Source organism: Callospermophilus lateralis, chromosome 19 (assembly GCF_048772815.1).
Source record: "Callospermophilus lateralis isolate mCalLat2 chromosome 19, mCalLat2.hap1, whole genome shotgun sequence".
In the NCBI taxonomy this organism is placed as follows: domain Eukaryota; kingdom Metazoa; phylum Chordata; class Mammalia; order Rodentia; family Sciuridae; genus Callospermophilus; species Callospermophilus lateralis.
The window spans coordinates 26,902,546-26,916,486 of NC_135323.1; the positions used below are offsets into that span (position 1 = coordinate 26,902,546).

A 13,941-nucleotide genomic window follows, 5' to 3' on the forward strand; every position below is an offset into this window, starting at 1 on the left:
CCTCGGAGCACCCGGGAGCCCTTGGCATTAGTGCCTTGGCGGCGACGCGAGTGCTTCCAGGACGCAGGCTGTTGGGGCAACAGCAGCGAAGCTGGAGATTAGCTAATTGTTGACATTTGAAAAACCAAACACATAAACACGCCGGAGGTGGGCTCCGGGGCGGGCAGCCGGGGTCTCCTCTCCCGGGCGCAGACGGGAGGGGACGCGAGCTCAGCTGACTCAAGATCCCTGAGTGGTGTGGGACGGGGTCCAAGAGGCAGGAGGCCGCCTGGCGACCCTGGTGACCATGCACGCCCTGCAATGTCCCTGGAGGACCTTCCTATGCCAGCAGGTGCAGTGTGGTGAGGTGTAGGGAGGACAAAGAAGGGACCTCTGTGCTTGGGGGGACCCTGGCCAGGTTCAGTGTGGGGCCAAGGGGTGAGGCAAGAACACGAGATCCCCTCGTCACAGAATGCCCTGGTAGGATAGTGACCAGGGCAACAAGCAGCATCCCTGTGATCTGGGCCTCCCTTGTCCCCCCACTCCCAGGACTGACCCTGCTGACCACTCGCTGCTCAGAGGCATGGAGACCACACCAGGTCATCTGGGGACACCCACCCCTGGGGACTCACAGCCACACTGCTAGTTCCTTGGAGTTGTCTGGACACAGGGACAGCGATTTCCAGCCATTGCCACCATGGCAGGGATGGGCCCCCCTCGGTCACGGCCTGTCTCCCCAGGACCCTGGCCCCTTCCGGCTCCCATGGCCCTACCCGAGCCTTTGTGCCAGTGCCCCGGCCACCCTGGCCCTCCTTCCTCATGCTGAGGCCCAGCCTGGCCCAGCCCTCCTCCTCCAGGGAGGCCTCCCTGCCTTGGAACCTCTCCCTACTCCAAAGCCTGGAGGACATGGTGACCGCTGGGGACAGGGCAGTGGCTCGGGCCCAGCCAGGGGTGGCCACCACGCACCCTGTGCCTGGCCTTCCCCAGATCTGCCTGCAGAATCTAGCTGGAGCTGGCAAGTGACAGTCTGGCCCCAAAGGCCAGCCCTGCTTGCTTGGTCCCCCAGCCTAGCCCCACACCCGGTCAAGGTCATGGTACCTGGCCAGCTGACCTCAACCTTACCTTGAAAGCCCTGTCTCTTCAGGCTCTCGTCCACAAGGGGGTCCCCGGGGTCCCTCTCTGGGGGCGGGGGAGAGAAGCCAGGGTGAGGAGAAGGCTCTGGGACCGGGGGTGGCACTGCCAGCAGGGCAAGCCCCATGGGGGGTCCCGGGGAGGAGGACAGGACAGAGGAAGCAGGAGGTGGCCTGGCAGAGGCCTGGTGCCCGCCCACACCGCCCGCGCCTCGCCCAGGACGAGTACCTTGGCTGTCCACCACGGGCTCCTTGACGCCCTCCGTGAGCAGCTCAGGCCTGGAAGACACAAGCACAGCTGTCACCCGGGCCCCTCGCACCCAGGGCAGCCACCCTCCCCGGGCCTCGGTCTCCACATCTGTGCACTGGGTCCTGCTGACCTACGGGTGACCTGGGGGCCACGCCAGGCACTGAGGAGCCAGTGGGGGACAAGACCCTCTAGGGTCCTGCCCTGGTGGGTGACACCCTCACCTGGGGGATCCAGGACGTCACTTAATTGCCACAGCCAAGGGCTGGAGCAAGCAGCTGGGGCGGGGGGTTCTGATGCCTAATGCAGGAGTCCAGCACAGCCTGGGTCCAGCCCGGCTGGCCTGCGTGGAAGGTGGGCTTCGGGCACCGAGGGGTTGCGGGCAGGGCTGGGGACGGGGCCTGGTGGTGCAGGGATGTGTCAGGGGTGCCCAGGAGTGAGGATTTGGCACCCTCTGGCCGTGGGCACCTCCTGGGCATTGGCCAGTGTCCAGCGCACACCTGGGCTCTCGGGGCCAGGGCTGGTAGGAATGAGGACGGCAGCCTCGGGAGCTGGAGAGGGCCCTACACTTGGGCCTCTTCTCTTCAGGGGGAGACTGATGGCTCCGGGGGCCTCAGGGAGCTGGCAGCTGGCCAGGACTCCCAGGCCAGGGCCAGCTGGGCCCCCACAGAGCAGCTGAGCAACCTGCCAGAGGCCCCAAGGACTGAGGGTGGCCTTAACCTCAGAAGGCTGCCTCTCCAGCCTGCACAGCCACCAGCTAAGCGGCCTCCCTTTCCAAACAGGGGGCGGGGAGGCCAAGGGGGTTTTCTAGTTTTTGCAGCCCGGGGGACCCCTGAGGCCTCAGGCAGGTTACTCAAGCTCCACCGCTGAGCTCCATCCCAGCCCCTTATCTTCTGAGAGAGGCTGCTAAACTGTTATCCTCCCGCCGCAGCCTCCTGAGCCACTGGAATCCAGGCGTGCGCCACCTCCCCAGTCAGGATTTTTCTTAATTTTCTCCTATTTATTTTTATTCTGTGCAGCACTGGGGACTGAAGCCAGGGCGCTGCACCACGGAGTGGCACCCACAACCTCTTCTGCCTGCCTCCGGCCCGCGAGTCCGTTCCCCAGCCGCCTTCCCTCCCCGAAGGCCCCCAGCCCTCCAGCAACACGTCAGGTCTCTGCCCCAGGCTGCCTCCCTGGAGGGCTCCCAGGCCCTCTCTGCCTCCTACCTTGAGCCACACCCCTTCCCAGCATTCAGCTCTGCCTGGCACTATGCTAGGGGGTTTTTGGGGTACTGGGGATTGAACCCAGGGTCACTCAGCCACTGAGCCACACTCCCAGCCCTGTTTTATATTTTATTTAGAGACAGGGCCTCACTGAGTTGCTTAGGGCCTCCTTTTGCTGAGGTTTTGCTAAGGTCTCAGCCTCCCGAGCTGTTGGGATTATAGGCATGCGCTACTGCGCCAGGCTTAGGCCTCGGTTTGGCAGTGGATAGGCCACTGGCTAGCAGGAGTTGGTGGCTGTCTCTGCTGGGTTGTGGCCAGCACCTGTGGGTGCTCAGGACTTTGGCTAAAGGTCTGTTGCTTGCATCTTCTGAAGCGCCCAGCTGGGTGGACCCCAGGCCCCACAGGCCCCTGCCCAGGGCCCCCAGCCTGCTACTTGGCGTGAATGAGGCTGAGGCTCCTGGCTAGGGCCCTGCTGCCCGCGCACTCGGCCTCGGGACTCCCCTCACCACTCTGCTAAACCAGCCTGAACAACACCCAGGAGGGACAGGGACAAAACAGGAGACCCTGAGCCCCCCACCCCTGGCTCACTCTGTAGCAGCCACAGCCCCTTCCAGAGGGACACTGACCCCTACAGGGACACAGGATGAATTGGTGGGTGCTGCAGGGATCTTTGCAGACAAAAATGGGGTGCCCGAGGCACAGGACCCAGAAGACACCACCAGACTCTCCAACCCTGACACACAGCAATGCCCCTTGTCCCAGAGGGTGGGTAAGCCAGCAGGCACATTCCCGTCCCCAGCTGGGCCACCTGGGCCTGCCTGCCTGAGGCTGGGACAGGGGTCAGTCTGGCCATAGCAACAGGCTGGGCGGGGGACCTGGTGCCTGCCTGACGATGGCTGGACCCCTTTAGCGCCTTTAATAACCACTTGTTTGAAAACGAAGGGGGGATCTTTGCCAATCTGCAGAGGGAGGTGCTTGGTACTGCTGCTGGGCACCGGGTGGTGTCCCCGGGCACAGGTGGCCTTACCTCTTGATGACGAACTGGATGCTGTTGCTGGCCTCCAGAATCTTGCGGAGCTTGGCGATCCCGAAGCAGTTGGGCCTGCGGAGGGAGATGCCTTCAGGCAGCCCCACCACAAACAGCTCCTCGGGGTGCATCAGGAACTTGGAGTAGGGCACCTTGACAGGCTCCGAGATGCCAATGGCCTTGGCTGCAGAGACACGGCTGCTGTTGGGGCACCCAGGGCCGCACGGCCACGAGCCTTAGCCCATCCCCCACGCCTGTGCAGGGCGCCGGTGGCCAGAGCCCTTTAGTCTAGCGCTCAGTGACCCTGTAGACCTGCCCGGGGGAGGAGCAGCACCCTGGCCTGCAGGTCAGGGACCTGGGGCTGCAAGGGGACATGGCTTGTCTGAGGCCAAAGCAACAGGGACCGTGACATGAGCCCAAGACAGGGAACCCCCAGAGTACACGGCGGGGACCAGGCCTCATGCCAGGCTGTGCAGAGGCCCCCACTGGCTTCTAAGATTTGGTGTCGAATGTACCCAAGTCCACTGGTCCTAGTGGGGCCCTCCTCAGGGTCTCCCTGACGCCCCAAACCCCAAACTCGTGTGGTCAAACACCAAGCTAGGAATGAGCTAGAGCCGGGCGCCGTGGTGTAGGCCTGCAGTTCCAGTGGCTCAGGAGGCTGAGGCAGGAGGATCGCAAGTTTGAGACCAGCCTCAGCAACTTAGTGAGGCCCTAAGAAACTCAGTGAGGCCCTGTCTCTAAATAAAAAACAGGCTGGGGGTGTGGCTCAGTGGGTAAGCACCCCTGGGTTCAATCCCTGGTACAAAAGAAAACAATAGCCACCTGCCTCCGAAAAGGTGTACCACTGCCCTGGCCTCATTTTCCCATCTGTGAAATGGGTCTCGGGACACAGGGCTGTTGTGTGGATGTGAAGCAGCCACTCGCCCAGTGCCTGGTGGAGCTGGACGGAGAGGTGCCTTCTCCCCGCCCGCCTCCCGGGCTGCAGAGGGGCAGGTTCTTGCTGTGAGCCCCTTGGAGCACCCGAGGAGGGTCTGTCCATGAGGACAGGGGCCAGCCACCAGGCCAATGGGCAGCATGGCAGAGGGTGGGATACCTGGAGATGGGGACATGGCAGGTGGCCCCTCTCGGTGGCAGGTCCCAGCCCGGCCGCCCTCGCTCACCCTTGCTCACCGTATCGAGAGTTGAAGAGCAGCTCCACCTGCTTCCGCAGCGGCCGGATGACGTCCCCGGGGCTGTCTGCAAGGGGGAGAGCAGCTCCGTGAGCCTCACTGCCTCTGCCCCAGCTCTGCAGTCACCAGGCGCCACCCTGCGGGGACCCTGGAGCAGGGAAGTGCGGGTGGGGCGGGCAATCTATGTGCTCAGAGTGGTCGCTCCTAGGCAAGCCCTCCACTCCTGGGCTTGTCCACCTGATGGCAAAATCAGCCCGAGTGGACTAGGAGCAGCACTGGGCCTCTCTAGGGAGGCAGCGCGAGACCAGCTGGGCACTGTGTGGAGTAAGCCTGCAATTTGAGCCCGCCACCACCAGGTGGCAGAGGGCTCCCTGGCAGGCTGGGTTTGGGGACTGAGGCTTCTGTCACTCACCCACTCCAGGGGCAGGTACCCCAGAGATAAAACAGACCCCCTCCCTGCAGCCTCCCTCCTGTCCTGCCCCCATCTCAGCTGCCTTCCCCAATATCTACTGAACATTGATTTCAGGCCCGAATCCCGCTCCCCCTGCCCAGCCCCAGGGTGGTGTGTGGAGCAACTCGGGAAAGGACATGACTGCCCTTACAGGAAGCAGCAGCGGGCCTCTGGGCGGGGGCCCCTGGCTAGGAGCTCAGCCCACCAGCACCCCCAAAGGGGGATGTCCGAGAGACGGGGTGCAGAGCAGAGCCAGGGACAAGGGAAGGAGAGGGGTCGCGTGGGGACGGGTACCGTGGGAGGTGCACAGGGCCTCACCCTCCACGGGCCTCTCTTCTGGCCGCGGGTCCTCGCTGGGGCCTTTCTCTAGAAGAGAACAGAGAGACAAATAAAATAATAATACTAACAAGTCAGACCAAAGAGGAAGAAATATCAGAGCAGAGAGGACATGGGGAGCCGTGCCTGTCACCTCCTGGGCCCTGCACGGCCAAAGACAGGTCATGATATCCCCAGAGGGGACCAGTGCCCCGCTCACTCAGGGAGCCTTAGAAGGGTGGACGTGCATCCCGCTGGACGTGTGTCCCCAGGGGCCACCCCTGAGCCACTGTGTCCCAGGGGTGAGCATATACAGGAAAAAACGTCCCATCCTCCTGGTGTGCCAGAGACAGCATGAGACAGGGACAGTGAGGGGCAGGCGGGGCCCAGGGGCCTGACAAGGTGGCCCTGCATCTGCTGGGGCTCAGGAACTGACGCAGGAAGCCAGCGCCTGTCCCGCTGGGCACCCTGGACCCAAGGTCTCTGTCCCTGTCCCTGCTGACTCCTCAGAGGACCCTCTGGGGCCTCTCCCCATCTCACCCAACAGGACGGGTCAGCCCGCAGGAGAGGACGGCACAGGGAGCGGGAGGGCCGCAGGCTGTCCCTTGTGCCTTGGCCCACCCCCTTCTTCCGGGTATGCACAGCCCATCTCCCCGTCCCTCTGAAGAGGGCGGCTTTCTCCTGTTCCCGTCTGTCCTGATGCTTTAGGACCTGCCATCGCCGCACCCTCAGGGCAGAAGGGAAGTCCCTTCACCCCTATGCAGCAAGGGACCCACCTCGTCCCCGGACACTGCCCATCATCAGTGAGGGCCGGAGGTGAGCGCCGTGTTGGCGTGGGTGAGGGTCCCCTGCTGGCCCTGGGGGGCTGGGAAGGGAGGCTTCCTCAGGGAGGGGACCTGGGGTGGACCAGTGTGCAGAGGGGGAGAGGCCCAGAGGACAAGCTGGGAGGCAGGGCTCCTGGCCTCCTCTCCAGGGCTGACCTGGGGGCGGGAGGGGCTGTCATCATGTGGGGGATGGCGTGGCCCGCGGTGCACAAGCTGCTCCCACCCTCAGGGGCCCGTGGCAGCCACCACTGCATCTGAGCTGGGGGGGTGGGCCAGGCTGGGAACTCGGGGATGTGCAGCCTCAGGACTCCTGGCCGGGAGGACGCCCCTTGGGAAGGAGGAGGATCCCAGGAGAGCTGGCAGGTCAAGACCTGCTCCCCGCTGACCAAGGGGGCTGAGCACACTGCCTGGACCACCGAGCAAGTCTGAGCCTCTGGGCTCGGCCTAGAACACGACAGAAGGTTCTGGAGGGTCCGGTCTGTCTCAGCCAGCAGCCACGAAAGGTGGAAGGGCCAGGCTGTTTGAGGGCTGCACCTTCCTCCAGGAAACTGGCACCCTGCAGGCGGGGGCTGTGCCCAGCTGCCCCTGCCTGGGCCGACTCTGGCTGCAGGAGACGATGCCCTGGGAAGTGCTCTCAGGGACAGTGTCCCGGCTCCCGCCTGCTCAGCTGCTCTCACCCTGAGGCCCAGGACACCCACAGTCCCAAGTCCACCCAAGCTCGGCTGTGGCCCTGGGGCCCCCAGGACACACAAGTGACCCAGGGCCTTGGCTACTAAGCTGAATCCTCAGCTCCTTCATGATTTTTATTTTAAGACAGGGTCTCTGTAAGTTGCCCAGGCTGGCCGTGAACTCACGATCCTCCAGAGTAGCCGGGAGCCTGGGCATGCACAACCACCCCAGCAATCTCACGTACTTGTTACGGTGACGGAAAGTGGACCCTCACGGTCAGTTTTGAAGGGGCGCCTTGGAATGAGCTCTGGAAATGGAGGGGCTGCAAACCTGGATTCCAGTCCAGGGCTAAGGCTCGGGGACGTGGTGGGGGAGCCCATCAGCCTCGCTGACGCCGTGTCTGCTCTGCCAAGCCAAAGGGGGGCTTTGCCTCGGGAAAGGCACCGAGTGTCTCTACGGGGGCTGCAGGCATCGGGCTCTGCCCGGCGGAGCCCCCACAGGTTTCTGTGGTCTCAGCCAGGTGTCCTGTGACCTCTCAGCGGCGAGGCCACCCTGGCAGCTTGCTCTGTCTCAGGGTCCACCGATGTCCCCACATGGCTCCACCCCAGGCAGCTGTCGAGTCTGGTCATGCCCAACCTGCACCCGGACAAGTCCTGTTGCCTCTGTTCCCAAGGTACTCAAATGTCCCAGCGGTCAGGAGAGGTGCAGGGGAGCCCTGGACCCAGGGTGGTCCGGTTCCAGTACCTCTTGTTCCTTCCTGGGATGCCCAAGCGACCTGCGAGGAAAACCCACCGCGGCCCTTCTTCTCCCTCCATGGGCACTGAGTGGGCTCCCGGGGCTGCTCGCAGTGGCCGCGTCAGTGTCCACCAGGGAGACTGTCAATGGTCCTCTGACACCTGGAGAGGCTTTTCCTCATGTCATTGTCACCATCAACACTGCCACTGACACCTTTGTGTGAAAACGCTACCCACGGCTGTAGATGTCACTTCCTGGGACTGGATTCCTGGAGCCACCAGAGGGTGCTCATTTTTATGGCTCTTCAAGATGACGAGTTTCCTCCAAAACCATCTTGTAGAATTCGCCTCCTCCCGTCCCCAGGTGCTCGGATGCCAGTGTCCCCACGAGCGCCCGTCTCCCTGTGGTGCCTCCTCTCGGGTGCCCTTTGTTGCGTCTCTCCTTTGCTGTGGCATCTTACTCTGGCCGTGGTGGAACTTCAGAAGCACCGTCCAGATCCCTGAGCAAGGAAGCGCTCGTCCCCAGTCACACGGAGGGACCTCTGCAGAGGTCACGCCCTCCCAGAGCAGCCCTTCCCTGTGGACTGAGGTGGGACAGAACGGCCAGGACCCCTCAGTCCTCCTCAGCATGACTCCAGGGACCCAGAGCTCCTGATGGGGACGGCCGCTGGGGCTGCTTCCTGGCCCTCCGTGGCCACAGGGGTCAAGGTCAAGGGCAGCCCCTAATGTGTACCCATGGTAGAGCAGCTGTCCCAGGACACGCCCTGACGCTCAACCTCAGACATCTTGTCGCGTGTTCCGGAACAAGACCCTGGTGCACAACCAGGCCCTGGGGGAACCCGCACTGCGGGCCTCAGCACCCTCTCCAGGGAGGGCCTGGTCCCGGCCTCTGGGAGGCCGTGGGAGCCTCTCCCGGGAGCTGGGGTCCACCAGCCCTGGCTTCCCTAGCTGTGCTGGAATCCACTAACTCCCCTGGTGACACCACTTGGGGTCCCTTCGAGACGCTTTCTGGGATTTGCTCCAGACCCAAGCCGAGAAAGGCTCGGCACCCCGTTGGTAATGTGCACCCCTCGGCCCTTCGCTGCTGCCCTCTGCTGTAGCCCTTCGTCGCCCTCCGCAGAGCAGCGCCCGGGAAGCTGTCCCCAGGCCCCGCACACCCTCCACCCTCCACCCACGAAACGCGAGCCAGTGCCACCTCTGCGCCTGGGTGGTTCACAAGACCTCCCTGTGTCACTTCCAGCCTTCTTGCCCTGGCTGCTCCCTGGGAGAGGCAGCCTGAGCCCTTCCTCTGCTCTTGGGGGCGGAAGCCGGGGCCCCGCTGACGGAGGGAAGCGCTGGCCCTGGGCCACATTTCAGCCTGAGCAGCCTGAATCGGAAAACCCCAAATCCAAAGGGTTCCAGAAGCCGAGTCTTTTCGAGCGTGGACGTGATGCCACTGGGTAGAAAAGTCCACCCGAGGGGACAGGCCAGAAGGCCAGTGGACAGAAAAGAGTGTAAGAATGCCTCAGGCTGTGTGCAGGGCGGAGGGGCCCAGCCCCGGGACTACTGTGCCGCGCTAATATCCCAAATCTGAAAAAATACGCAGAATCCGCGATACTTCTTGTCCCAGCACTTTGGGTAAAGGATGCCCAGCTGCGGCTCTGTCTTGGCTGGATGTAGCCCCGTCCCTGCCCCAGCACCACACGACATTGGGTTGATGTTCCCAGAATGTCTTGATTCCGTCTTCACTTATTTTTTTTTCCCCATTACATTAGGGCTTTGAGAATTCTTTGTGCTATCTGGGCGCAGCAGCATACGCCTGTAATCCCAGTAGCCTGGGAGGCTGAGGCAGCCTCAGCAATTTAGTGAGGCCCAAAGCAACTTAGCAGGGCCCTGTCTCTAAATAAAATATATAAAAGGGCCAGGGGACTGGGGATGTGGCTCAAGCGGTAGCGCGCTCTCCTGGCATGCCTGTGGCCCGGGTTCGATCCTCAGCACCACCTACAAACAAAGATGTTGTGTCCGCCGAAAACTAAAAAAATTAATAAATATTAAAAAAAAAAAAAAAAAAAAAAAAGGCTGGGGATGTGGCTCGGTGGTTGAGTGCCCCTGGGTTCAATCTCCGGTATCAAAAAACCAACAAACTTTGTACTCACTATTCATTTCTCTCTCTCTTTTTTTTTCTGGTGCTGGGGACAGAACATGAGCGAGGACTCTGCTACCCACCAACCCCCCAGTAATGCCGCCCATTTCAGCACCATCCTTTCTTAGAGGTTCTTGCTCTGGGTAAACCCACCCACCACTTCTGACTCGACACCCTGCCCACCTGGCTCTGGCTCGCTGGGTCTCTGCTCTTGGGGACATGATGGGCACAGGTACCTCAGGGCCTTTGCACTCACTGTTCCCTCTGGGAAGCTTGTTCCTGATATCCACAGGGACCTCCTTCCAGACCTAACCCTAGTCCTAATCTGAGAGCAACTACCGCCTCTTGTCCCTGACACTTGCCTGTCTGGCTTTGTGCCCCTCTGGGATGCACGGTGTCTGCCCCTCGTCTTACTAGGCAACTTGCTGTCTGGGCTTCTGTCTGTCTGATTGCTGTGTCCCCATCCTCTGCACAGGACCTGGTATGTAGTACGTACTCAATAAGTAATGGTTGAGTGAACAAGTGAGTGACCTACATAAGGCTTCCAGAGAAAGAGGAAAGACTTTATGAACCAAACCTGCTTCAGGTTTCCTGGAAGGAGCCTGGGCAGGAGCCGACACACACACAGTGGCACACTCCTAATCCAAAAGCTCCAAATCCCCAAACCTTGCACCCCGCAGGATGCCACGGGGGAGACTCCACACCCTGAAACTGCTTCATCCACAGAATTATTTAAAATATAAACACAGTGTCAACATACTTTATATACAACCAGAATATGGAAAATTGTGCTATATACACGTAATAAGAATTGTAATGCATTCTGCTGTCATTTATTTTTTTTAAAAAAATCAATAAAAAATAAATAAAATAGTTTTGGGTGGATAAAAATAAAATAAAATAAAATATAAATACAGTCAGGCGCACTGGCACACACCTGTAATCCCAGTGACCTGGGAGGCTGAGGCCGGAGGATCACAATTTTGAAGTCAGCCTCAGCAACTTGGTGTCTCAAAATAAAAAATAAAAAGGGCTCAGGCTGGGCTGGGGTTGTGGCTCAGGGGCAGAGCACTTGCCTATCACGTGTGGGGCACTGGGTCCGACCCTCAGCACCCCACAAACCTAAACAAGTAAAATAAAGATATGCTGTCCATCTACAACTACAAAAAATAAAAAATAAAAAAGTGCTCAGGGTGTAGTTCAGAGAGCAGCCCTGGGTCCCATTCCCAGAACCACAGAAAACAAACGGATAAAGACAGAAACTGTCAAAGCCACCTTGGGCTTGTGCAAGGCCAGCTCTGTCCTCAGGGTTCAAGGTCTCACCATTATGTCAGATATTTCAAAACTGAACATACACATCTGTCACGCGCGGTCCGAGCGCCTCAGCCTGGCCACCCGGCACCGGGACCGCCTCCCTCGGGTGCGCCCACTGGCCGTCCGCTTACCAGTCAGCATCTCCATCCCATAACCAGAGTCCTCCGAAGGCAGGTGCCCGGGCATGGAGTCCGCCATTTCTTCAGAGGTGGTGAAGGTGCAGAGAGAATCCAAATGACAGCAGGCCCACAGACCAGGACACGTGGAGGAAGCCGCCCTGGAGGGCAAGGACCAGCGGTGCCCGGGCTGGGCAGGTCCCAGAGGCTGCCCCATGCCATCCCAGGGGGCCACACACACCCTGCCTCACAGAAAGGGGGTGAGGCTCAGACTGCCCCCGCTTCTTCCTCCTTGTCCAGCCTCCCAAGTGCCAGGAGCCAGGCCAGCCTGGCGAAGGTCAGGGTGACTTTCAGGAGAGTCCAATGGCCGGGGGCTGGCCAAGCTCCCCGGACACCCTGACGGCCATCAGGATGGACGCGGGAAAGCGGCCCTGGGGACTGTCACGCCAGCAGTCGGCTTGGCAGGTCCAGCAGGCACAGCACTGACCTCAGGCCTCACCTGGGACAGTGACCTGAATGATGTCCAGATCCTCGGGCTCAATCTTGATGGGCCTCAGGATGCCCAGCTCCCCAGAGGTTCCTGCAAGGAGGAAAAGGGGGACCCGTCAGGTCTGGGTATGAGCCCGGCAGGCAGGGAGGGTAGTTCCAGAACCTTCTTACATCGGACTTGCTAGTGAGCCCTGAGGAACGTCCTGCCGTGCCCTGGCTCCTGCCCAAGACCAGAATGGAGGGCGGCAGGCTCAGGTCTGACCGGCGTCCCCAGGTCTCAGACCTGGCAATGAGGTCCAGAGACGGAGCTGCCTGTCCTCGGACCCAGGGGCAGGACCCCGGTCTCCAGCCCTCCCTGGACCTCCCAGCATGCCCTGCTCCCGCAGGGTGGGCAAGGCGCATCCCAGCTGCCCGGGCTCATCTGGACTGCTTTTCCCCAGGGCTGCCCACTGGGGCTGTGCCACCCTCCATGCCCGCAGGCCCAGAACCCACCCGGGCCCTGGCCCTTCTCACCTGGCCCACAGTCTTCTGAGACGCTGCCTTTGCTGACCTGGGGAAAAAGCCAGCAAATGACCAGGTGTCGGCCTTGGGCAGGACCCTCCTGCCTGTCAGGAGCCCACAGTGGACACCTCTTCAAAGCACCCCCAGCCGTGTCACCGTGGCGCTCCCCACCCCGTGACAGCCAGGCTCCCCGCATTGTGCTCCGACCACAGTCCTGTTGAGCTCTGCCCCCTCCCACCAGCAGAAGCTCCAGGTCCAGGGTCCAGGACCGGCCAGGCTGGAGGCCTCAGGCCCAGCTGTACAGGACTGGATGGCCGGCAGTGACCTGGGCTGGACACGCGGACTCCTGCCCACTCTGTTTCCCCTGGAGCTCAGGGCCAGGGCCTGGGGGGTGAGGACCAGGCCGTGCAGCGTGCAGACTGGCCTTGGCATTCAGGACAGGCGGCCGCCCCAGGGTGGGCATTCAGGGGAGGTGGCTGAGACGGTGACACCCGCTCGTCCTCAGGGATGTGCAGTCTCCAGGTGGAAGGGAGCAGGGGGCCCGTCTCCTCTGCCCCCCATGGACCCTCCCTGGCCCACGGAGGGTGTGTGCAAGGTCTGTGGCCTGAGGTGACCTGCAGGCCTGCTGGGGGACATTGCTGGTGGAGCCTTCCCGGGCCCAGCCCAGATCTGGGGGGGACTCACCGGGCAGTCGCAGGCCAGGTCGAGCATGGTGGCCCTGGGGACCTCTGTCGAGGTCTCCTCTGGTGGGGCTGGCAGGCTCCAGCTTCGTGGGTCTTTGGTAAACTTGTTCCCTGGAGGGAAAGGCTGGGGTCACCAGGCGGAGCCTCTGTTCGAAGCTCCTGAGGGAACCCCTGATGTGAGGGGCTCTGCCTCTGTCCCTCCTCGTGGTCATTGTGTCCAGTCAACAGCCTACAAGGGGTCCTAGGAGAGGCACCTCCCCTGGGAGCAGGAACAGGGCCAGTGCCAGGACAGGTCAGAGGGCAGAGGAGACAGGTCCAGCTCGGGCGCCCGTCCTGCTCTGGAGACCCTATGACCCAGAGAACCTGCTCATCGGGAGCCTGGAGAAGCGGGGCGCCCCAGGCTGCGCCCAGGACCACGCCGTCCCTTCAGCTATGGCGGGAAGGAGGGAGGGGGTCCTCTCATCCCTCCGGGTGAAACGGAGGTCACAAGCTGGTGGGGGCTGCACCCGACACCCGTGTGGCCTGGGCAGAGCCTGTCCCTCTTCCCGAGAGGCGTCTGGGCTCTGAGCCGCGTGAGAGCCAAGCCCTCTGCCTGGCTGGGCTCAGTCCCTTCCTCCGTACGTGGGACAGCAGCAAGGCCACCTCCCGGGACGGCTGGCAGCTGTTAGTGCCCAGCAAGCACCACCTGGCCCCGCCGGCCCCACCACAGGGGTTTCAGACGGTTGGCACCTGACAGCCCGGGCCCACGGGGTCCCAGGATGCAGAAGCCACAGCCCAAGAGAACGGGATGCAGAATAAGCTCAGCTCGGGTCAACTCAGGGGCTCTAGAAGGGTCCAGAGAGTGTCCCTTACCTGTGAAGATCCGCTCATCAAACATCCTGGGGAGAGAGGAGAGACGGGTGAGGGGGTCGTCGAGGGCTCTCCGGGGTGCAGAGGGTGCCAGGGGATGGCCACTGGGTCCCACCT

General features: G+C 61.9%; 1 protein-coding gene across 1 annotated transcript in view; it reads right to left on the minus strand.

Annotated features, from left to right (window-relative positions):
- Gtf2ird1 (GTF2I repeat domain containing 1) overlaps positions 1-13,941 on the minus strand; it is an 81,254-nt gene that overhangs the window by 19,241 nt on the left and 48,072 nt on the right. Inside the window, exons 10-19 of the mRNA XM_077105990.1 lie at positions 13,828-13,853; positions 12,977-13,086; positions 12,305-12,341; positions 11,795-11,882; positions 11,318-11,400; positions 5,527-5,574; positions 4,759-4,824; positions 3,589-3,772; positions 1,339-1,388; positions 1,102-1,158 (exon numbers count right to left, since the gene is read on the minus strand). Of these exons, the coding sequence (XP_076962105.1) occupies positions 1,102-1,158; positions 1,339-1,388; positions 3,589-3,772; positions 4,759-4,824; positions 5,527-5,574; positions 11,318-11,400; positions 11,795-11,882; positions 12,305-12,341; positions 12,977-13,086; positions 13,828-13,853 (749 nt within the window). The remainder of the gene's footprint in view (positions 1-1,101; positions 1,159-1,338; positions 1,389-3,588; positions 3,773-4,758; positions 4,825-5,526; positions 5,575-11,317; positions 11,401-11,794; positions 11,883-12,304; positions 12,342-12,976; positions 13,087-13,827; positions 13,854-13,941) is intronic.